The sequence below is a fragment of the Coffea arabica genome, chromosome 5e, assembly GCF_036785885.1.
Source record: "Coffea arabica cultivar ET-39 chromosome 5e, Coffea Arabica ET-39 HiFi, whole genome shotgun sequence".
Lineage (NCBI taxonomy): Eukaryota > Viridiplantae > Streptophyta > Magnoliopsida > Gentianales > Rubiaceae > Coffea > Coffea arabica.
Genome location: NC_092318.1, coordinates 30,886,430 through 30,910,837, shown reverse-complemented (window position 1 = coordinate 30,910,837; position 24,408 = coordinate 30,886,430). Strand labels below are relative to the sequence as shown.

At 34.7% G+C, this 24,408-nt stretch overlaps 2 protein-coding genes across 5 annotated transcripts; both read left to right on the top strand.

Annotated features, from left to right (window-relative positions):
* Positions 1 to 7,750: 7,750 nt before the first annotated feature.
* On the top strand, positions 7,751 to 11,533 carry LOC113688190 (uncharacterized). Of its 2 annotated transcripts, none has more exons than XM_027205914.2 (3): positions 7,751 to 7,891; positions 7,997 to 8,108; positions 8,750 to 11,533. In XM_027205914.2, the coding sequence occupies exon 3, from the start codon at positions 8,844 to 8,846 to the stop codon at positions 11,136 to 11,138; it is 2,295 nt and encodes a 764-aa protein (XP_027061715.2). In that variant the 5' UTR covers positions 7,751 to 7,891; positions 7,997 to 8,108; positions 8,750 to 8,843; the 3' UTR covers positions 11,139 to 11,533. The 2 variants fall into 2 exon arrangements, with proteins under 2 accessions (XP_027061715.2, XP_071904561.1); XM_072048460.1 differs by having other exon boundaries at positions 7,768 to 7,883.
* A 6,066-nt stretch (positions 11,534 to 17,599) lies between these two features.
* Positions 17,600 to 23,988, top strand: LOC113743215 (uncharacterized). 3 transcript variants are annotated; one of them, XM_027271176.2, is made up of 6 exons: positions 17,600 to 17,737; positions 17,862 to 17,979; positions 18,094 to 18,164; positions 18,327 to 18,407; positions 18,538 to 18,581; positions 23,580 to 23,988. In XM_027271176.2, the coding sequence occupies exons 2-6, from the start codon at positions 17,940 to 17,942 to the stop codon at positions 23,677 to 23,679; spliced, it is 336 nt and encodes a 111-aa protein (XP_027126977.1). In that variant the 5' UTR covers positions 17,600 to 17,737; positions 17,862 to 17,939; the 3' UTR covers positions 23,680 to 23,988. The 3 variants fall into 3 exon arrangements, with proteins under 3 accessions (XP_027126977.1, XP_027126975.1, XP_027126978.1); XM_027271174.2 differs by lacking the exon at positions 17,600 to 17,737 and having other exon boundaries at positions 17,796 to 17,979; XM_027271177.2 differs by lacking the exon at positions 17,600 to 17,737 and having other exon boundaries at positions 17,796 to 17,979; positions 18,336 to 18,407; positions 23,580 to 23,879.
* Positions 23,989 to 24,408: the final 420 nt, after the last annotated feature.

Here is a 24,408-nt window from a genome sequence, read left to right as displayed (position 1 = left end):
GAAATTGTTGTACCTGTGTTTTTGTCAAATCTCTTTCTAGAAAATTCTTGACAATTTGTCCAACATGTTGTTCATGTGTACATTGTCCATTGGAAATTTTCATTCCAAGAAATGAAATCTCTTGTTTTGCCATAATCATTTTCTTTTCAGAAATCATGATACCATATTGCTTAACAATATTATGAAAATTATTAAGTAATTGAAAATGTTCTTCCCAAGTATTACTGAAAAGAAGGATGTCATCAATGTAAATCAATGCAGAATGCAAGATAGGCTGAAAGATTTTTATCATGGCTTTTTGGAAAAGTGAAGGTGCCGTTTTGAGACCAAAAGGCATGACCTTCCATTGAAAATGATGATTTGGAATACAAAAACCTGTTTTGTGCCTATCTTCAGGATGAATTCCCAATTGCCAGAATTCAGATTTTAAATCAAACTTTGAAAACCATTTTGCTTTGGAAATTTGGGCAAAAAGAGTAAATCTATTGGGAATTGGAAACTTGTCATCAAGTAGGAAAATATTGAGAGGTTGGTAGTTGATTACCAATCTCATTTTTCCTCTTATCGTTTGAAATATCTTCATTTCTTCCGGAAGGGTCTTCTTGCAAAGCTTTTGTAACTCTTACTGAAACTTTTGAATCTTTTAAACTTCTTTCTTTTCTTATAAGGGGCACAAGCTTGACATTTTCCTTTTGTTATCAGCTCAGGCTTCTTGCAGGCTTGATCCAAGCAAACATCTCCCTTAAAATATTCACGAATAACCTTTCTCTTGTTGCAAAGATCATCAAGAGATAATAGAACTACTTGCTTGATTTTTCCGGTGGACAGATTCAAGATAGATCCATATTTATTATGGATATACATTTCTGCACCATCTGCAAGTGACTTTGGAAATGAACTGATAAAAGCTTGTTTGAGATTTATATCTACACCAAGAGCAAAAAATAATTTAGTCATTTTCTTGAAATGTTTATTTAAATCTTTTCAATCATAAGATAAACACTTCATCTGAAAGAATTCTTTTCTCTTTGTTTCTTTGCTTTCTTTGACATCACCAATAAACATCAAATGAAGAATATTGATGTTTTCAGAGAAATCTTGTCGAGTCAAGAAATACATCTTGTCAGCTTCTCCTAAACTTGACCACCAATCTTTAAGTATTCCTGACAAATGAGCAGTAAAAACAGATAAAATTTCAAAATGAGATTCTTCTACCAAATTTTGAGCAATCATCCAAGCATGAACATCTTGGAATTTTGCTTCCCATTTTTCTGCAGGAATATGATCAATTGTAAAAATCTGTACTCTCTTTCCTTTAGGAAAATTAGTCTTTTGAGTTCTAGATGCTCCTGATGTTTCTCCTTCATCTTCATCTATATCATCAGGATGTACAACTTCAGCTTCAGTTGCCATATTGATCACAGGGATTTCTTCTTCATCAGCAGATGTTTGATCTGAAGAATTTTCTTCTTCTGAAGTCTGACTGTCATCTGATGAATCTGTTTCTTCTAATTTAGAAGAATCAGATGCCTGTGTATATGTTGAAATATATGGAACTGATTCTTCATGTAATTCATGCATCATTGATGAAAGGGGGTTATCATAGATCTTGGTAACATCATTAGCTTTCTTTTCCTATTCAAGAGAAAAAGCAGGATTAGTATGTACAGTATACATTAATGAAGCTTGAGGTTCTGGTTCCTGTACAACTTCTTTTTCTTTTCTTTTTCTTTCTATTTCAATTCTTTTCTGTTCTTCTTTAGCTTTTTTCTCTTTTAGCCATGTATCATTGCCTTGTTTAAAGGAAATAAAAGGGAACTTAAGCTGCCATAGAGTTTATGAAACACTCGGAATTATTTTTGGATAAAAGCTCGATGATCCTTCAGATGATAGGATTCATCTATTCATATTACAAAGGGTGACCTTTCAGAAAAGTAAATAACAAACGACCTTTGGACTCTTGACCTTTCAGAAAAGTAAACACTTTAAGACTTTTTATAGACAACTTTTAACCAACTGGCAGACAATTTTGGCAGACATCTTTATTGGATGGGACCCTTGATTTATATACGCCAATAATCTTGATCTGGAGTATCCGAGGGAGTGGAATCTGGATCAGTGATATTGTACATTTCAATTCATTCTTCATGAGCTCTTTTATTTCTCCTCTTGTTGTCTTGTCTTTTCCATTCAGGTCTTGATTTGTAAGAGGATAAGGATGGTCCTGCTTTTGACTTTTGTTGTGAATTTTCTGGTTCATCAGGATTTTGGGAATCTTGCATAACAGAAGAATTCATCATATCTTGCCATTGTTTCTTGGCTTGTTGAATTTTAGTCCAGTAAGGATGACTGTTCTAAAAATTCCACGAGCCATATGGATCTGGCCAAATTTCAGGAGGAATACATCTGTTTTCCTGGAATATATATCTCTGTGCTTCCCCATATTCAATTTCTTGATCTAAAATAGTATAAGTATTTTCCTTATAAATAACTGCATTGGGAAGGGATTGAATCTGGTTATTGATAAGATGGCAAGGCCCATAAAAATGGAAAATAACATGATTGGGATTGGAAGAGAATAGTTCAGACCAATATGTTAAGGGTTTAAACCATTGGAGGAAAACTTGGAAGTTAGAAAGGACTGTCAAATTCCATCAAAATATGATATTGATGGCATAAGTGTAACGACCCCACCTCCCCCTAAGGCGTACCAGAGGGTTCGGCGGGCCGCCTGCCCAGCTCTCGCCGGGACTCAGTCGTTCGCTACAGTCCTCAATTAAAAATTGAAATAAATCACAAGAATAAATAGAGCATTGATTCAAACTTAAAGCGGAACTTATATACATTGCCAACCCAAAAGAGTATATAAACATCAAATATACAAGGGTTCTCAATCCTTCATACGTCCAGCCCGTGCCAAGCACTAGGCGAGAACCACTACAAAAGAAACAAAAGAAACAAAACTAGATTGGCTAGTCTATCTCAAGCTCACGTCCTCGCTCGCCTTCCCCTGTAAGGAAAACAAAAGTAAAGGGATAAGCTAAAAGCCCAGTGAGGTTCCGAACACATAATCAGATAATCAATCCAATACATTAAACATGGAGTATCAATAATTCAAGAAACATTTACAATGGAAAGTGATAGTAACACATTCATTAAAAGGATACGGCTCACAAGGAGCAATTCGTTATTTCGTTCATTCGTTCTCCTGACATTTCCCCTTATTCCTCCAATCATTTGGAACTGCATTTTTCGTTTATCAATAACCCTCGTTCGATCGTTCGTTCATTCATTCATTCATTCACCCCCGTCCTGGCCGTTGGCCAGTCTCCACCAACCTACAGGGTAATACTCGAGTATACCAAACGTTCACCCAAGTCCCTAATCGCCCGACCGAGTCCGCTTCTGGCTCGAGACGACCGGTAACAAGGGGCAATGGCCAGTTCAGCCCAAAAGGCTTACATTCATGCGCAAGTAATATTTCATTCATTAAATCCTTGAAAATTGCACAGTTATTTAGGTCGAGTGCGATAAAGTACACACTCGCCTAGGAAGCTCGTTTGGAAATCATTAAAAGCACTTAACACATTAGCAAATGATAACAACAAGCCATAGAATCAAATAAGGAACACTCACCTAGAAATGCAAAATATCGTGCAAAATATCCTTCCGGATATTACCCTTAATCACCAATGAAATCTAAGGTTGAACAAGAGAACATATTACAGTTTATCGAGCAAAACATTTAAGGGAAACAAAGAAACCCGACTAATTAGGAGTAAAACGTGTAAAGATGACTTTCAAGTAAGAAGAGGGTTGTTTGAACCCAAGGATGAAAATTCATGTTTTAAAATGGAAAACCGGTCATGGTATTGGCCAAACAAAAGTATAAAGTTCAAATAGAAACCTAGCCCTCGGGCGAAAATTTGGGCAGCACGCCCTTTGTGTTTACCTAATTTTCCAGCCATTTTGGCTTCATTATTTTTCCTCAACCACAACCCAACATCACACATAAGCAATTCAAGTCAAGAGCCATTCCATAGGCTCACAATATCATAAGAATAAGAAATACAGTAATAACAAGTGCAGAAATTCAATTTAGCAAAAGACAGATTTGACGTGCGAATGCGGAAATAACATATCCGAGGCTACGCTTATCGGATTAAGACGCAAACTATGCCGTTTCAAAGCTAATACACAGGGCTATAATGTTCATGAAGGTCACTTAGTCCAGTTTCTAATGTAACTTGGTCAAATTCTCAAATTACTAAACCAGAAACCAATTCGTCGGCTGTTTAAACGCAGAACACTGTAATGGTCATAACTCAGTGTAAAAAAGTCCAAATCAGGTGTTCTTAGAGGCATTTGAAAGCTAAGACAGAACACTAAAACTTTCATGTTTTGGAAAAAAGCTAAATCAGAATGGGTCGTAGTGAAAAAACGTGATAAACTGGACAAACTGATGAAACGGACTGCTGGGGAAAAGCTTAAAATAGTAAGGGTATTTTGGACTTTTCACGAACTACGTTGCTCCGATTGAGCTGAAATTTTGTAGACACCTATAAAATACCATTCCCTACAACTTTTCTTCTTTTACCTAAGGCCAATTCGGCCTCTAACATACAGTTACAAATTCGGACAGAATGATGGCAAGAATTTCCAGAAATCTGGAATTTGTGGTATTTAATGGAACTTTCCCACTTTTCTTGGTCTAATCACTACCAAAGCCTCTCTAATAACCTTATTCGCAACATATATGCATCATACATCAAATTTAGGCAGAATACTATGAAACCCTAACTTACTTATTCATCCCCAATTCATCACACCCACATGCAAAATCATGAAATTAAGCCACAACTTAAGCTAAAGAAACATCTTAAAGCAAGATTTAAGCAACAAGAATCATGGCTAGATGTTTATACCTCAAAAGCAAGGCTTGGATGAGTGTTAGTTCACTCCCTTTGAAATTTCTTGGTTTCCCAAGCTTCCTAACTCACAAGCTACTCTTTAATCGGTTTGGATTTGAATTTGTTACTTGGGTTGAAGCAAATCAAGAAGATGGAATTGTTTTTCTTTGGTGTTCTTCCCTCTTGTCTCTCTCGGCCAAGCTCAAGGAAAAAAATGAAGAAGAATGGCTGCTCTATGGTGATTAAAAAGGCAAGAAGACTAGGATTAATCTAAGCCACAAGTTTTGCCAACACTTGGCTTAATTACAACCACAAAAATTTCTCTTTCTTCCTTGCTATTTTAGTCCACAAATTTCGGTCAAGAGATAGCCATGAGGGGGAAGATATTTTGCTCAATTAGTGATCAACTTGTATGGTAAGAAAATGGTGGTCAAGTGGTGCGTTCAATCGGTAGTGCGCGGGACCCGCCGGTTCGCACCGTTTTTCTTAAAAACACACATACTAGGGTTTTTAATTTCTTTTCACTAACTTTTATTCATTGCTTCTAATCACATATTATTTCTCACTTAAAAGTCACTTTTTAATCACCAAATTTAATCCTTACTCTGTACCGAAAATTCATCCGGCGGAAAATCGCGAAAACCCTAATTTTGCTCCAAACTTGAAACCGAAGCGTAAAACCCTATTTTCTAGGTTTACTTACACTTATTGTGAAATAATTGGGTAGTGGGCTTTGATAAATAATAATTTTCAAATAAAAGGGTATTTTTGAGGAAAATACAAGAAATTTGCGAGTCCTCACAATAAGCACCAAAAATACCATAATAATTGTTTTGGAAATTCAGTTGGATTGGCTATGAAGATTTGGCAAAATGGGTAATCAAGGTTTGTACCGAAAGGACTTAAAATTGAACCACCATATGAACTAAAAAGTTCTAGGTCATAATTGTTTCAGATTCTTTCAATGTTTTCTTTTTGCCATGGGTACGGAATTTCATGGATATCCGGAGGTTCTGATTGTATGGATGTAAACATCAGACATGATGAAATTACCCAAGGATCTAGTTTCAAAGGAGGGTCTTGGATAGGTTCTTTTCCTGAGAAAAAATCAGCAACAATATTTTTCTTTCCCTTAATGTGTTTAACATCAAAGGAATATTGAGAAAACCATGCTGACCATCTTTTCTCCCATGAAAAGATAGAGATATCCTAATTGCTCCAAAATGAATATGAGAAAATCCTTGTTCTTTCCATTGAGAAGGAAATCATTGGGAATATGTAAAGTGATAAACTGTTCCTTCTTAGTGGCAAGGATTGGATGTTGATCTACCTTAGAAGCTTGAATATATTCATTCTAACTTGTCTACTAACTATAGAATAAGACATATGATGCAAAAACTCAGAATAATTTTGCAGTTCATCTTGGTACATATTTATAAGCATAAGACAATCTTCAACAAAATACCAGCATGCTTGTATTGCAACTGTTGAAACAACTCTTAATGCTGGAACTGTTTTTGTGACCCTTTTCCCCAATTTTAATATGTCTTTAGAAGATCCTCACCTGTTAGATGCCTTAAAGGTACAGGTACAGATTGTCAGTGCAGATCAAGTTACAGATGCAATTGCAGCAACCCTACACTACCAAATGGTTTATCGAGTGCAAAATCATGCCTTAGATCTTGCAATTCCTGGTGGTGAAGATGCTCTTCTTATCCGTGTTGATGAGAAAAATTCTGCATGTTGTACACATGTTCCCCGACAAATTTCTTTTTCTTTATTGAAAACAAAATTAGCTAAGGAAGATGAATTTGAAGGTAATTCATACTTGAGATTTTCAAGTCTTCTTTCAAGAACATCAATCATATGAGATACTTGAGAATTCTGTGTTTAACTCTTGAGTAATAATAACACGACTCTTTTTGTCGTCTTGGTTATTTTTTTAATAAAGTGGGTAACCATCCCCTCCCGCCAGGTTTGATTGGTGGTTTCAAAAGAAAACTACTAAACTAACACTATGAAACTTGATGAAACCTAAACTCAGCCAAAAGTGATGCTTGAAACTTGAATCTTCATTGGATCAACTTGAGAGGTCAAGTTTGCATCAAACTATCTCAAAGAATTGCTATTAACATTTTGTATGTATTTCAGTATTTGATGAATATTATTACTTTATATTAAATTTTAGGTGTAAAAAGCTTTTTAAAATTAGTAAGGTGGTAGTACATTTAGAATACAATATTTTTCTAGAAAGCATATTTAAAATATATTGTTGTTATTTATTTCTTGATTTATTTGACAAATATTATCGATCATAATAAATTTCAAATATAAAAAATTTTTTAAATTAATGTGGTAGTTGAACCTTTAAGCTACAACATATCTTTTGAATAAAAATATAAAAATATTGTTGACATTTCATTCTTGGATTTTTTATGCCTTACAAAGGTTCACAACTATTCACAAGGAAAAAAAATTTCAAATATAAAAAATTTCATAATAAATTTCACAAGGGATCATAATAAATTTCAAATATAAAAATTTTTAAAATTAATGTGGTAGTTGAACATTTAGGCTACAACATATCTTTTGAATAAACATATAAAAATATTGTTGACATTTCATTCTTGGATTTTTTATGCCTTACAAAAGGTTCACAACTATTCACAAGGGAAAAAAAATCCCGTGCGAAATGCGCCAAAATAACTACTAGTATGTTTTAATATTGAGTCCTCTAAAAAGTATGTGTTAAAATTGAAATATGTCAAAATAAATAAGTAGAGAAATACAACTCTAATCACACACATTATTATTTAGCTAATATTTGCTTCTAATTGTATCTACGTGTGTAGGTTCTGTTTAACTACTATATACTAGCAACAGTTACATTTTTCTGGTCGGCGTTTTTGAAGGCGGGATTTATCCACCCTTCGCCGCTGCTAGCTGCCGGAATCTTGGGCCCCCAAAATTTCAGTAAAATTGTACATGAGCCCCTCTTTGAATATTTACTTTTCTTTTAGCTCTTTCTTTTTTTTTTCCGTTTACCTTTTTTTAATATATATATTTTATGTGGGGTTGCTTTATAGATGTACCCTTTAAGGATTCCTAGATTTGGTCAAGATCTGAAGCAAATTTGAGGATCAAAATAGCTTTTGCTCATCTGGGTCTGCTTCAGTTCTCGCTGCAAATCAAATCTCAGTAAGTTCAGTACAACTCTATGATCTTTGATAGTGCTCATCTTTTTTTCTTTACTTTTTTCTTTTTTTTAAAGCCCCACTTCAGCTTAATATGTGAAGAAATGGTATCTGATTGTTGGAAAGTTTCTTCTATTTTTTGTGTAGGATTTAGTTTCGATCTTGTTGCTTCTTGAAGAATTTTGGTTTATTCTCAGTGATTAAGGAGCAGTAATTCAAATTTTATTTTATTTTTTGAATTTTGAATTTTGAATTTTGACTTCAGACTTAAAACAAAGTTGAAATCTTTTGATTGAAATGAGCTACTTTGGGAAGCTGAAATTGGCTGATTCAGGATATCCTAAGAACTAGTCTGTAAATTACCTGGATTATGTTTTTTTTTAACCGTATTTATTAATTAAAAATAAGGAAATACAAAGGTTCACTTAATTATGTTTTCCGAGTTATTTTTGACACTGTAATGGGAAATTGGTAAGGTCTATTTGTTAATTGAATTCATGTTTACTGGTGTAGACAAAAGGGTGGGTTTTGGAGTTTGGATTGAATTCTTTTGAATTGTCTATTTTTTCGAATTTGGATTTAATTGTTAGTTGCTGAAGTGATTAGAAACACTGTATTGTTTATACATCCATCATATTCCTGTAGAGGTGCTGCTGAAGCCGGAATATAATTGTTGAGGAACAATGATCCTGTTATAGAATCTTCAGGATAGTTGTTGTTTGGATCCTCTGACGTTCATATGGAGTCAAACATAGACGAAGCGCTTACAGTGAAAGCATATGCCGAGAAGCGATTTGTGGAGAGGGACTTTGCAGGTGCGAGAAATTGTGCTTTGAAGGCTCAAATGCTCTGCCCTGAGTTAGAGGGTATAGCGCAAATGGTAGCGACATTTGGAGTTTATACTGCTTCAGAGGTGAAAATTAATGGGGAGTTTGATTTTTATGCTATTCTTGGATTGAATCCATCTGCAGACAAGGCTAAGTTGAAGAAACAATATAGAAAGATGGCTGTGTTGCTTCACCCTGATAAGAACAAAACTGTGGGTGCTGATGGAGCTTTCAAGCTTGTTTCTGAAGCATGGACGGTTTTGTCTGATAGTGCTAAAAGGAACTCTTATGATCACCGGAGAAACTACTTTGCTGCACATTCTGCTGGGGTAAGTGGTTTTGACAATTATTCCAAGTCTTCAGGTTCTCATCAGAGACTTGATACATTTTGGACTGTCTGCACCTCCTGTCATGTTCAGTATGAATATCTCCGGAAATATGTGAACAAGAAACTTTCCTGTAAGAACTGCCGAGGTGTTTTTGTTGCTGTTGAAACAGGAGTAGCTCCAGTTAATGGTTCTTTTCCATATTGTCCCTGGTCATTTGTCCCTGAAAACGGATATGCAAGTCATGGATGTGGGGTTACATACATGCCAACAGCTTCTGCATATTGTTCGGGCAATGGGATCTCAGGACATCATTCTGGACATGGGCCGGGGGAGTATGTCTCTAATGTTTCATTCCAGTGGACTTCCTTTACTGGACATTCTGCTGGAGTTTCAGATGCTAATGGATTGTCTGCTGTTACCGAAGCATCCCATCAGGTAAATGGAAAGGTAAACAGAGGAAAAGCTAATGGGCGACATCGTATGAGGAATGCTACAGGTGATGTTTCTTTGAATAGTTGTACAGTTTATGCTGAACAACCTGCACCCAAGGTTACTAGACCATACAAGAAGAGAAAGTTTGATTCGGGAGGCAATTGTGCCAGTGGCATCTCAGATTCTGCGAAAAGTGTTGCAGAAGAGAGACTGGCCAATGCAAATGGAAGTTTGAAAATTAATGCTAAGCCTTCAACTCCATCTGATACCTCATTAAGACGTTGTTCGGCAGCTCCTGCATTTGATGCACGACAATTGTTAATTGACAAGGCTAGAACAGTAATCCGTCAGAAACTGGAGGAAATTAAGTTGGCTTCAGCAGCGGCTGCTGCTGCACAGGCTGAGAAAAAGAAAAAAGCAGAGGCTGAAGCAGATAAATTTAGTGAGGCACCTAAACGAGTAGGTTTGGGTTTGGGTCATCAATCAGAACCGAAGAAGGCTGGTTCACTGTCAATAACTGTTCCTGATTCAGACTTCCATGACTTCGACAAGGACAGAGCTGAAGAATGCTTTAAGCCAAAGCAGATATGGGCTCTATATGATGAAGAAGATGGTATGCCACGTTTATATTGTCTAATCCGCCAGATTATCTCTGTTAAGCCTTTTAAGATTCACATCAGTTACCTGAGCTCAAAAACTGATAGTGAATTTGGGCCTGTAAATTGGTTGGATTCTGGGTTTACAAAATCTTGTGGAAATTTTAGGGCATATAATGCTGAAGTTGTTGAGCAAGTTAACATTTTTTCCCATCTGCTGAGCAAGGAGAAGGCAGGTAGAGGAGGTTGCATTAGAATCTACCCTAGAAGTGGAGATATTTGGGCTGTTTATCGTAATTGGTCGCCTGATTGGAACAAAACAACTCCACCTGAAGTAAGACATCAGTATGAGATGGTAGAGGTGCTCGATGACTATTCTGAAGACCTTGGTGTCTGTGTGACTCCTTTAATTAAGCTGGGTGGATTCAAGACTGTGTACCAAAAAAATACAAGCAAGGATGCCATTAGGTGGATTCCTCGAAGGGAGATGTTACGGTTTTCGCACCAAGTGCCATCTTGTTTACTGAAAGGAGATTCCCTTAACTTGCCTGATGGCTGCTGGGATCTTGATCCTGCTGCGACTCCAGATGAGCTTCTTCTGGGAGCTAGTGAAGTGCAAAAGGAAGACAGGCCTACTCGGATTGACATAATTTCAGATGACATTTTTCTGCCTCAAAGCAGCACATGGGCTGAAGAAAATCCGAGTCAAAAAGACAAATGCTCTGCATTTCGAGAGAATGATTCCCAGATTTTGTGTGAAGTTCGGAGTGAGGAGATTTCTAGTCAAGCTGAAAACATAGCCATAATTCCAGCTGAGGTTCATCAAGCCAAGACCAATGTGCAGGCTTAGGAGAGAGAGCCTAGTGAAAAGGGAATTTGCATTGCTGCTCAGCCTAAGCATCTAATATGTAACCAGACATGGTCACGAAGCATGGAGAATGATAAGCATCTAAAAGGGAACCATACATGGTGACGAAACACGGAGAAGGCTGAGCAAATTTGGAATCAAGTTCAGAGGTCCAACTATATTCATTATTCTAACAAAGTTGAGACTAAACATGTATAGATTTAAATACACAGCGAAGGATCAGTTCCTTAAAATTTAGATAGCTGGAAGGGATCAAAACCGATCCACGTCATGTGTCTCCTATTGTTTTAGCTGGCTCTAAATTTGTTGAGCAAGTTGTAATGGGAATTCAGTTGTATTGACTGCTTGTTTACATGAACAATTGTCATATTAATTCAGTTGTTTTGACTGCTGATTTAGATAGAATGCTTCAAATGCTCTTCACGGTCTACTTGCCTCAATGGTGAGATTGTAATTGAAATTGACGTTATATCTTGGTATGCGAATTTTGCTATGTATCTGTGGCTCCATTCATTTGCGGGGGTTAATTCTGAAAAACCTTGAGGTTTTGTGGATCCGGATAATCGTGAATGTTGACATTCCTGATTTATGGTTTGTACTTTGTGCACCTGCCTATCTTCTGTTTTCAATTGGCTGTAGTTAAATTCTTCGTGTTTATAAAGCCAGGTGACTCGTATTCATCACCTGTAGCTACCCACAGGCCACAACCATCCCAAAAGTGGATTCATGTGTTTTTACCGAAGTATTTATTTATTTTGTTGGTTCAAGGAAAATTTTGAAGTCTTAGAAGAGGGAGGGAAAAATGGAAGTCTTGAGAGTTAAAATTAGAGATTTCATGGCCACTTGACTAATGTCCCTAAGTTAAATTGTGCCTAGGATTGCCTAGGATCTCAAGTATTGACGCTTACTGAATTCTCATTGAGCTCGGATAGCGGTTTCAAACTTCATAAATTTATCCCGAGTCGTACCTGAACCCTTCCGAAATTCTACAGCCAAGCATTTGAAACCTTTTGACAGTTGCTCTATTCCGTTTTGTGGTATTGCTATCACAATGCCACAATAATTGCAATTACTCTTTGGAGTTGTGCTTCTCCCATTAAATGTAATTACTCGTCGAACTTCGAAGGATATCAAAATTAGGCAACGAAATATGTTCTGTAATGCCTTTTTCAAATAATAGTGGTGTCCAGTGAGCATGTTGCGATCCATTTCGACTTATGTATTATGTACAATCAGGTGGTCTACATTCCTTGCCATTTTACCAGGAAAGAAAAAGAGAAATCGTCCCTTAATGGAGTTTGTCAGTTGGATTGATACTTGAAAATAATTGTTTATTTAATATAGTACTTTTTTTTATATGATCCACATGTATACAAAGAAAATTGAATGTGTTTAAATTGTTATGAGAAAAATATTTTTTAACCTAATGATGTCAATCTAATGGTAAGAGCAGGATTCTTAGAGTTTTTCCCCTATCAAGTTCCGGATTCAAAAATAATTGAGGGGTGGACAGATTAAAAAATTAAAAAAAATGCAGTTAGAGATAGCAATTTATATCAAGTTCCAATAGATTACTCATATCTAAAGGAATTTTGGGTGGGATGGGTTTACTAATTTTAAGGTTGGGCCTAATATGGGACTAATCCCATTTACACCCATAAATTAATGAAAATTCTCGGAAAATACTTACATAACCATTGGGACTCAAACAACTCACCAAAAATTAATTCTTATCCAAAAGACTTCTGTCCAAACAATCTATAAGCCAAAAGTACGCCTCCAAAGATACTTCAATTAGTTTTTTTTTTTTTTCAAATCATTCCAACTTAAGTATATGTGCATGAGTTTGCTGCTTTATTCTTGTATAACGAACTTTTTCTACAGATGCTATTGCTAAGATATTCAACTATGTCAAAAAGATACTTCAATTACTTTTTTTTTTTTTTTTTTGCCAATCATTCCAACTTAAGTATATGTGCACGAGTCTGGTGCTCTGTTTTTATATAAAGAATTTTGGTTCCTACTGGAGTGTAACACCATTTGTCTATTCTTTCGATACTCATTAGCCATTTATGCAATCTATATCAAGTTAAAGACAAATCTGAAGATATTTTTTTGTTATTTCCTGTTGTATTAATCAAAAACTCACAATATGCTTTTTGAAAATTAGTGTTGCATGATTTTGAGAGACATCCAAAATATTACATGTTTGTGTTTTTGTTATGTTCCACAAAGTTTTCATGTCTGAGTTAAATTGATAGTGATATTCATTTAGATTGATTATAAAGTTGTAACTATTTACTAGTTTCTTTGTCTCATAATACTCAAGAATTCAAGAAATCTGATCATGTGCATAGTAATCATTAGTACTTGTCTCTTTTTACATTTTCATAGGACTTGTTTTTTCCGCAACTAAAATTTAGCAACATTGGAAATAAAAGATTATATATATATATATATAATAAAAGAAGAATTGAGGAAAAAAAGAGTTCAAAAAAATATAAATTCACAATAAGACCAAAAAAATAATAAAAGTTATATATAAAAAACAATAAGGTTGTATTTGGATTGAGGGATTTGATGAAAGATTTGAAATTCTTTTAACTTCCTCTAATTGTTTAAATTCTTTAGGAGGTATTTGAATTTGTAGATCACAAATTAGTTTAGTGTTTAAAATGTATTTTAATAATTGATGAATTATAAAATCAAATGTCTCTTAAATAATCTAAACAACCAAAGCAATTTGCGTGAATTTCAAATCTTTCATCAAATTTTTTAATCCAAAAGTAAGGAAGAACTAAATAAAAAAAGAATATAGGAAACAGATTTGGATATTGGATGACATAAATCTAAACTCATCTTAAAATGATCCAGCCCAAATTAGTTTCAAAATACATATGGATAGGATTGGGTGTAAACCCATATAACTCAATCCCATCTCAAATCCAACAAATCCACCCTCCCCCCCCCCCCCCCCCCCACCCCAATCATGCCCATTTGCCATCTCTAAATGCAGCCACTCGATCTCCTTCTTTTGTTTCATTTTTTTAAATCCTTCTATTATTCTACATCTCTTCAAAAAGCAAAAGATTTGATTAACAGCCTTTATTCGACAACATTGATTATTTTGCATGTATGGTATGGATAGTCATCAACCAGGAAAGGAGCTGTAGGCCAATATTGGTAAATAATTCCATCATGGTTGATTCATGTTAAGATCGAATTTAACTTTTTATATGCAGTAAACTTGTTGCTTGTAGAACAATTTTGATGTGTTCAAACTATAAAGGATTTAGTACCTACTTGATTGCATAGCTTCTAGAAAAAAAAATCCATTTTAGTAGAGTTTTAGCTGAAACTATTTATGAGTGATTTTGTTTGTATTGTTTTGAGTTTTTTTTTTCGAAGAGAATCAACGGCCACTGATGTGAACTAACAAGTCAGGTCTAGACGTATGAATCAAGTTGAATAAATTTGCGGAACACTTGACCCTTTTAAAACCACGGAATTATGAACTTCTTGATATAATTTCAATCCACAATTTAATAATTTAGTGAATCAAAAGGTGTCGGTGGAAGATGCCACAACCAAGTGCGATTCTTGATTGATAAATCAAATTAAATACTTTCAAGTTAAACTCTCGAGTATTCAAGAAATCTCTCTTTGCCAAGAGAAATAAACTCACGCATTTATTTGCTAGTAGAATTCATCTCTCTATGATGGAAAAGAAGCTACTATTTATAGCCCTTCAACTACTAAATGGACTAATCCAAATGAATTTTGGATTTAGTCACTTATTCCTATCACTAATGGACTAAACAACTAATGACCTATCTAAACATTAAACTGACCGAGTTTTAGCCTTTAAATAACGAACAAAACGTGTAAACAATGCTAAAGATAAACGACAAAAAAACCCAACAAGACTAAGGGTGCGTTTGATAAAATTAAAATTTGAAAACTAAAGTGTGAAATATAAAATCTGAAGTTTGAATTCATTAAATTATTGAATTATTAAGTATTAAATCTAATACATGTGAGTGCATATCACATTCAGTGATAAGTGAATAGGTTATCACTTAATTTTGGGAGCAAGTTTTGTTTAGAAAATTCAGTGCCACTTAATTAATTCAAATGTTTAATTTTTGATTATCAAACGGTTTGAATATGTTAATATCTGAATCCATTAAATTTAAGTGTTGAACTAGATTATCAAACATGGACTAAGCATGATTCGTCCCTTCAATCCGCGACCCTTGCTATGGTTTGTAAACCAGATCCTGCTTCACCAACTTAAATTAGGGTTTTGCGATGAAAGTCATGAAACTTGTTGGACACTTGACCCCTTCAAAGCTTCGATGGACTGATTGGACTCCCAACTTTTCAATTGACTTCCTTAGTTTCTTAGCATGTGCTCGAGCCATTGGCTCACCCGGCGCCTTCCCGTGGGCTCCTTGATCACCATGACCAGCTTTGATCTTCGCAGCTTTGATCTTCGCATCACACTTACCTCCAACAAGGGATTGGGCCAACTATTCAATTAAGTGACATTGAGCATATTTTCCATCTCTTCTAAAGAAACAAGTGAGCTATTTCTTTGCAAAATTATTCTCAATATCATATGTGGCAATTCCGCCAAGATCTCTTCATTAGTTGGGGGAAGGAATTGGATTTTTTGAGGAATGTATCGAGAGAGAATTGATTTAGTTAGACAATGTATGGTTGATAAACAATGATTGATTTTTCAATAAGATATGAAATGTATCGTCAAATATTTAATATGATTCTATAAGATAATCTTTTGGTGACAGGTGAAACTTATTAATTACAGGTAAAATTTATTTGTTACAGGTGAAGCAGTGCATTTTTTGTTGTCGTATTGTTTTGAGTGCATATTAACAATTTTTTATAGGGAAAATTATTTAAAACGTCCATCACATTTTGTAAAATGACTTTTTTCATCCCTCACTTATAAAAGTGCACTTTTACGTCCCTTACAAATTTACATTAGTCAAATTTGGTCTCTACCTAGATTTTTGATTAGATTTTGTTCGAAATCCACCCATGCCTTGCACGTGATCATTTTTTAAGGGCAAAATTGTCAATCAAAATTTATATAATTCGATCTATAGTCTCTCACATTTCACAAAATGAATTTTTTTGTCTTTTACATTTCACAAAATGAATTTTTTTGTCTTTCACATTTCACAAAATGAATTGTTTCACCCCTCATATTTTACAAAATGAATTTTTTCATCCATCACATTTTACAAAATAATTTTCATCCCTCATTGATCATGTGTACGAATAACCTTTTTTTTTCAAACTCATGTATATATCTATTTAATTTCACTGAACAATACGAATAGCATGTAATATATTTTATTTGATTTCACCTGAATGTACTGTTCAGGTGAAATTAAATAGATATATACATGGGTTTAAAAAAATTGTTAATTTTTCACTCATGTTTATTTCTTTTTAATCGAAAATTGAATACAAAGAAGACATTTAATCCTAAACATTATCAAGTATTTATATTGAATTAAATTTGGACAGAAACAATAAACAAAGGAAAAGTATGACAAAAAGAAGTAAGTGATTAACACTTTCAAATTTTAAGACAATCACAAGACAAGAAATTCAATTGTTGATCTTAAAGGTGACGAGTAGAAATTTCAAATATAAACTGCAATTTGTTAACATGATTATAGAATTCGAATTAAGACTGATTAATTAGATAACCTTATTACACAATTCAACAAATGAATTATTACCAAAAGAGAAAATATCACAAATATTGAATAGATTCACATGGTGAAATCAAATAGATATATATGGATTTAAAACAAAATTGTTAGATTTAAACTCATGTATATATCTATTGAATAGCATGTGTACAACTACAATTAGTCTATTTAGGTGAAATCAAATAGATATATATTATATGCTATTCATACTGTTCAAGTGAAATCAAATAGATATATACATGAATATTTTTTGTTAAAAAAATTATTTGTATATATGGTCAACAAGGGATAAAAAATTCATTTTATGAAATGTGAGGGACGCAACAATTCATTTTGTGAAATGTAAGGGACTACAGATCGGATTATACAAAATTTGATTTGATAATTTTACCCCTAAAAATGATCACATGCAAGGCATGTGATGAATTCCGACAAAAAACTAGCCGGAAACTTAGGTAGGAATCAAATTTGATCAATATGAATTTATAAAGGACGTTAAATTATACTTTTATAAGTGAGGGACGAAAAAAGTTATTTTATAAAATGCGAAGGACGTTTTGAACGATTTTTTCGTTTTTATATTTGATAATATTAGGACTGCAAGTAGTATTTTGATATATGGTAATATTAGAAGTAATTCTAGTTAGTAATTATTGGTATTGTATAATATACATATTTACATACAATTTTTTAAGAATCTTCGTATTACATGCCTTTCAAAAATATTCTGAAAGATATTTCGTTCTTTTCACCCATGTATTTCATAAAGTTTATAGACTTGCACCTGTAAACATGACAATGCGAGATAGAAACTCGTCTATTTATTGTCTGGTAAACTTTCGATTCTTTCCCCAATCTCCGATTCCCTCCTCCACGCTCTCTTCTTTTTTATTCATTAATTCCTTTGTTTCTGTGTTCTTTTCTTTTTTCCTTCCTTTTGGCCTCAATTTCTCAGTAGGGGTGTGGTCACGGGGTACTGAAACTGTAGTCATTAATCCCTGTGTCGAAACAAAAGAGCAGCAGAATTGAGGAAATGGATCCTCATCTTTGGCACAAGGTTGCTGCAATATCTGGTGGGTACCTTCTTTTCCTCTGTTTTCAATTAAGATTGGTATTTTCCTCTCTGTTACAAATTCCCCCTCCCTTTCGTTTATTTTGATTTTGTTTTCTTCTGTCTAATTAAATAGGAATGGCAGCACTTGGGTTGGGAACCTATGGTTCTCATGTCTTCAAGCCCAAAAATCCTGGTTACAAAGAGGTTTCCTCTTCTTCTTTGGCTTCGATTTTGGTTTAGATGAAATTTTCTGATTCTTTAGTTCTTTGTAGGGTACAAACAAGTTCAGTTGCATTTTTCTGTTATTTAGAATGTGTTTTGCTAATTTTATAAATTTTCTTATTTTGTCGTAACTGGTAATGGAAGGTTTGGCAGACAGCATCATTATATCATTTGGTACACACTGCAGCCTTGCTTGCTGCTCCCACGACTAGCCGCCCTAACATTGTGAGTCAGCCCTCTGTCTCTTATTATTTCAAGCTGGATTTTGAAAAACGGTTTTGGCTGCGGCTTTTGATAAATTGTTTTTCTGTTTTTCTATTTCGTTTACTATTTTTTGTTGGTTCTTCTGTTGTAGTTTGGAGGACTTTTGACGACTGGCATTCTGGCTTTCTCTGGGACGTAAGTGCTAATCATTTTTACCTTCTTCTTTTTCTTCTTTGGTGGACAAAAAGTTTGTTGTGCTTACGAGTTTTCATGGCTAAAAGAGACATTCCTTTCATCCGGTCCTTGCTAAAGTATAAGAGGCCATATGCGCTGCAATGAAGTATCACAGTTAAGTTGAAGATGCAGTACGAGTTGAAACACAAACTGAAATTAGAGCCTGATGTCCATTAATTACAACGAAGTCCAAAAAACTGAAATTTTACTGATAACAAAGATAATTCTACCTTGTAAGCAATTGGATTAAAGGTGCCATAGCTCTCTGGAAGTTGCAGTGAAAGAGACTTTATTTTGAAATCTTAAAAATCATCCTATACTTTGTTGAGTGCCACCTTTATATCTGGTCATATTGGGGTTTAATGGATAAAAATTGAAGGATGGTAATGAAAAATAAAATGCTAACCATAAGTATGTGAAAGTAGTCATACATGTTTGAGAGTCCAAATTTGATGGTGTACATTAGATATTGGTTTAAGTAAAACATCCCTGTAACCTTGTCTTACATAAGGTAAACAATCAAGATCTTTTGATGAGTTTTAAAGAATCTGGCAGAGAAACTGGTATATCCCCCACCCCTTGTATGATTTAGTGGAGGAATGATGTGTAGCACAGGGCACGTAGTCAAGTGCTATGGGAATTAATATATCTCATTTAATGGTTAATCTATTAAGTTTAGATATCCCTGTCCATAGCACTGGTGATTCTCTCATGAGTATGACTGATAATTGAGGACTGCTAAAATTGATTTTCTCTGAGCGACGTTGCCTAATAAGAATGTCTGATTGATAATGTTTCATGACATGTATATGAATTTAGATTTTATTCTATAATTTATAGTATTACCCGTGGTTTTTACAAGGTGAATGTCATGGAGTGAATGTTTGATAATGAAAGGCAAACTTATGCTGACTGTCCTGAAAATTTCTCGAAATGTGATGATGTTCATGCCTTAGAATGTTGGAGAGATCCATTGCAATAGCTAAGGGAATTGCCATTTGTTCTTTTATATGGTCTCCTTAGGGGGTCAACTTATCTCTATGTCAAGTTTTACCGTCAAATAATTAGTTAAGCTTCAGCATTTGGATAATTGCAAAGAGATGGACTTGCTGTGGCTCAAATCTCTGCATGCATGTTATACCGAACAAGCTTTCAAGTATTAGTTCGTATTTTACTATTTTAGGTCGTCAAACATGTTTAAAATTTGGGGTAATTGCAGGAACATAATTGGTCCTGATCTGATGTAGTGGGCTCTCGTTAGGTTCAAACCTCTTAAGAGATTCTGCACTGGTGTGCTATCTATATTGAGGAAACTTTCAAGTGTTAAGTCATATTTTAATTACTTGGAATTGGTGCTAAAATTTGGGGTCAGCACAGGAAGGTAATTGGCCCTTCTGATCTGACATAGTGGTATCTACACTTGGCAATTTTGATCCATATCCAATTATCCATCCAAATAATCCTGACTTAATGGATTTAGATTAGGGATGGCAATGCCCCGCCCCGTCCCCCGTCCCCTGCTTCCCCCGCCTCGCCCTGCTTCCCCTGCGGGGCACCCGTGGGGTTAATAAAAATTTTTTATAGTCAAATTTTAGCAAATAATCAAGTACTACAATATCAACACATCATCAAGTTATTATTCATTGTAATTTCACAATTGAAACTCATAAAAACAATCAAATAAAAGCTATTATACAATCCAACACGATAAAACAAATACAACTAAAGTAGCCAAGTTTTCACTTTTGATACAAATACAATCACTAAATCATTATTGTGTTTTTTTTTTGAGAAAAAGTGTAACTAGGAATTTAGTATAAATGTATTAGTAAATTTAGTATAAATAATTAATAATTTCTATTAGTAGACATGTATAATTATTAGTATAATTGATAATATCAATTATATTACATATACTAATATACATTATATAATACATATAACTAATAATATCATTATTTTAAGTTTGTAACTAATTAAATTAAATATTATATATAATTATGTACATATATATTTATTAATTTTTTTAAAACGGGGGGAAAAAATTCCCCCCACACTGCCCCATTAGCCCCACAGGCACCCGCCCCAATTACCATCCCTAATTTAGATGACTTTAAAATTCTTGATGACTTTAAATGGTTGACCATTTAAACCCACTTTACTTGGTGGATTTAAATGGATTATCCACCTCATCATATAAATCCATTTATTTAGAAAAAAAAAAAGTCTCTCCACTATAACTACCCAAGTGAACAACCTCTGGGGAATATCAATCCATTATTCTGATCAAAGGTATCCAAACAGAGCAAAACAATAAAGTGGAAACCATAAACCAGCTATCAAAAGATCCATTTTAAACAAAGAAAAGAAAGTTTTTGGTGGGGGGGGGGGGAACCAGATCATCTATGGAGACTATATAGTGTTCGACAAATGGGATAATTCTCCTGAAACCTCAACAGAGAGTTCTGAGTTTATGACTCTGGAATTCCAGCTCATCTAATGTGGAAGTCTCTGGCTGCTGCTCTTTTTTGGCAAATGGGTAGCAATTACGTGATTTTGTAAGCTTCTAGTGTGAATTTTGACTAAGCATTTGTTTTGAACTCCAATTGAGCAATTAATGTGGGCAATTTTGCTTCATGATGATAAAAGTGTGGAGAATGTGCTGATGCTGCTCTGACACTTTCCTAGTTTCTGATTCTGAACCCATTGGTTTCAATCGGTAAATACAAGGTTATTTTGAATCAGGTTGGGTTCTTGACCTTCAATAATGCTCAAATCAGTTCACTTCAACCAGGTCACATTTTTTTGGGTATATTTTTTCCTAATCCATGTGTGAGTTGGACTGTTGGAGTATATGCAGATATATTACTGTGTAAGTGGGTAGGGGTGGAGGATGATAAATAGTGTTAGATGTTGAGAAAATAAGTGGTTAAATGGTTGGATTATGGTTTTAGATTATCCACTTAAATCTCATCCATTGACATCCATTTTTTAATTGGTTTTAGTTGGATTATTATTATTATTATCCACTGTCCATTTAGCTAAGACCATTTACTATCCATTTATCCATCTTGCCACTTCTAGCGGTATCCTTCTGTATTTTGCTATGAAGGTCTAGTGTTTCTTTTGAAATGTATTTCATTGGTGTTGATAAACATCGAGCATTTCCTTATTTGCAATGCATTATTTGCTCCAAAGAAGATCTACTTTCAGCATGTTTATCTTCAAATCATTATTAATATGCTGTTGGTTGTTGCTTTGCACATCTAACTTCAGTTGAATCAGGAAATTTGGTTTGATTGTGGGCTTGCCCTTCTGTTTAGAGCCCATGTGCCAATCATGGCTGTCACAAATTGCCTTTATGTTCTTGAACAAACTATCCCTATCCTCTCAAGTATTCATGCTCTTCAGCCTTGTTCTTTAATTGTTTTGCATGGTATATTAAATATGTATTCCGTGTGATTGTGGCTCTTGTCACTGTTTGGTTGAGAAGCCCTCAGATATACATAGCCCTGCCTCTGTCAGTAGATCAATGCCCTTTTTGTTACTTTCTTTTTTCTTGAATCCAATGTAGTGAGAAGTAATTTACTCTTCTCTAGTTGGATGAAGATGATGAAGGAAATCAGTTACTCCTGTGATAGTTGATTTATTTTAGTTACTAAGCCTCTTCTTTATGAATCCTAGGATGATTTTGTAGGAGACCTTCAACTACTTAACATGCATGCTGTTTGATAGGTAATAGCTGTTTCCATTTTGTTTTTAGTTTGTAGTTCTGTTTCTGTTGAGTAAATTTTTTTTTTTGGAGTAAAAATTAACCTTTCATATAATATAACAAGAAAACTTGCACATTTGCAGCAGTAAGCTGCCTTTGCATCACACAGTCACCTATGACCATACAAAGACAAGGTAATTACAAGAATCTACAAAAACCTATCTACTCATGGTCAAAACACACATGCAATACCCCCAGTCCTTGATCAAGCACCAGTTCACTCTTGACCTTGGGATTACGTGCCAAGTAGCACCAACATATCTCATTTTAGTAACTATACTATTTATATTACCAATGGGAGTAACAGAAGCTTGCTGGAACATCACCTTGTTTCCTTTTCGCCATATATGATACACTGTTATAGCCAGAGACAACTTTCTAAGCCTGTCTATAAATGTTTGCTATTCCAATGCATAGTTAGCCATTCTATTTCCAAGCTCCATGGGTACGCAACATAAAGCCTGTACTTTAGTCCAGACTGCAGCAGCCACTGGACACATGAAAAACAAGTGATGCATATTCTCTCTCTTCTCTATGACATAACACACGTTCAGCAAACCCACTCAAACATCCCCATTTTCTCAATTGATCCCTTGTGAGCAGCCTTCTTTTACACAATAGCCAAGGATAAAAGAAAATCTATGAATGTGATGTTTATCCCACACCAATTTCCACCAAGGCACCACAGGATGGAACGAGCTTAAACTTCATAAGCAGGGCTGACTGTGAACTTGCCAGCAAAACTAGGCGTCTAAGTAGTTTGGTCTGGATCTGTAGTTGGCACAAGAATAGGAGTTTGTTGTTGCAACAGTTTTACCTCAGTATTGAATTTCCTGCCAAAGGCCATTTCAACACACCATTATGGATCCACTTTGCTATCTTGTCTTGGTATCCAAGGTTAGAAAGCAGGTCGCCATTGAAATGCTGATAAAGAGGTTCAATATGGTGCCCCAGATCATACCAAAAACACGATTCAGCCATGAGAAAGCTGTTCAATACAATTGGTAAAACAGATGGGAGAAGTCACGTTTTTCTTATTCTCAATTTTGTGTACTCTGATTTGGAGAGCCAACATAAATTCAAGTATCAGATACTCTCTTCCTGCTTTATTTACTCTGGAATTAAATGTTTAATTATGAGAAAGATCCTTATTACATTGAAAAATACAACCAATCCTGGGTTTGCAGGTGTTATGCTGTTGCCTACCTTGAAGACAGAAAATATGCAACCTTAGCTCCTTTTGGTGGCTTTGCATTTATTGGTGCTTGGGCAAGCTTGCTGTTTTAGGAACTTTTAGCACCCTGATTAAGGAATAGCTGCTTCACTTCTCAAGGTTTTGGAGCATGCATTCAGGACAAGCCTGTTGTTACTTCATGTGTGGTTTTTCTGGAAGTATGTCTTTAGGTCACATACACGTGGTTAGAAGTCAGTCTCATGGCAAGTCCTTCAAGCTGTTGCCACAGGTTCATTCCGTCATCATGTTAAAAGATATCAAGGAATTTGCTGCTTACTCTTTAAGTACCTCTTATCTTTGATTGTTTGGTCTAGCAGTTCGTCTTAACTGGTTTGATTAAATTAAACTGCTATCATTTTGTATCTCTTACAAAGACTCGTTCAAATCGCCCTTAGTTGTTTGGATTCCTTAATAGGCATTTGACTTTGTAATACATCAACTATTAAAATATATTTTAAATACTAGAATAATTGGTAATTTACAAATCCAAATACTGCCTAGATAATGTAAACAACAAAAGGGATTTGAGAGGATTTTAAATCCTCATCAAACTCCTTAATCCAAATGCAGCCATATAGAATTTGAATACTAAAGAGAAGATTAACATCAATTTTACAGAAGTAGAAAATAGTCAAATACAACAATTTGCGTTCAAAATAGCAGGATGGATGTGGAATTCAAACATATACTTGACTGGTTCCCTTGATAGGCTATCAGGAAAGTTAGACATCACCATTTCCGTCAAATTACAAGAACTGAATTGTAAGCCATTTCCTTCAAGA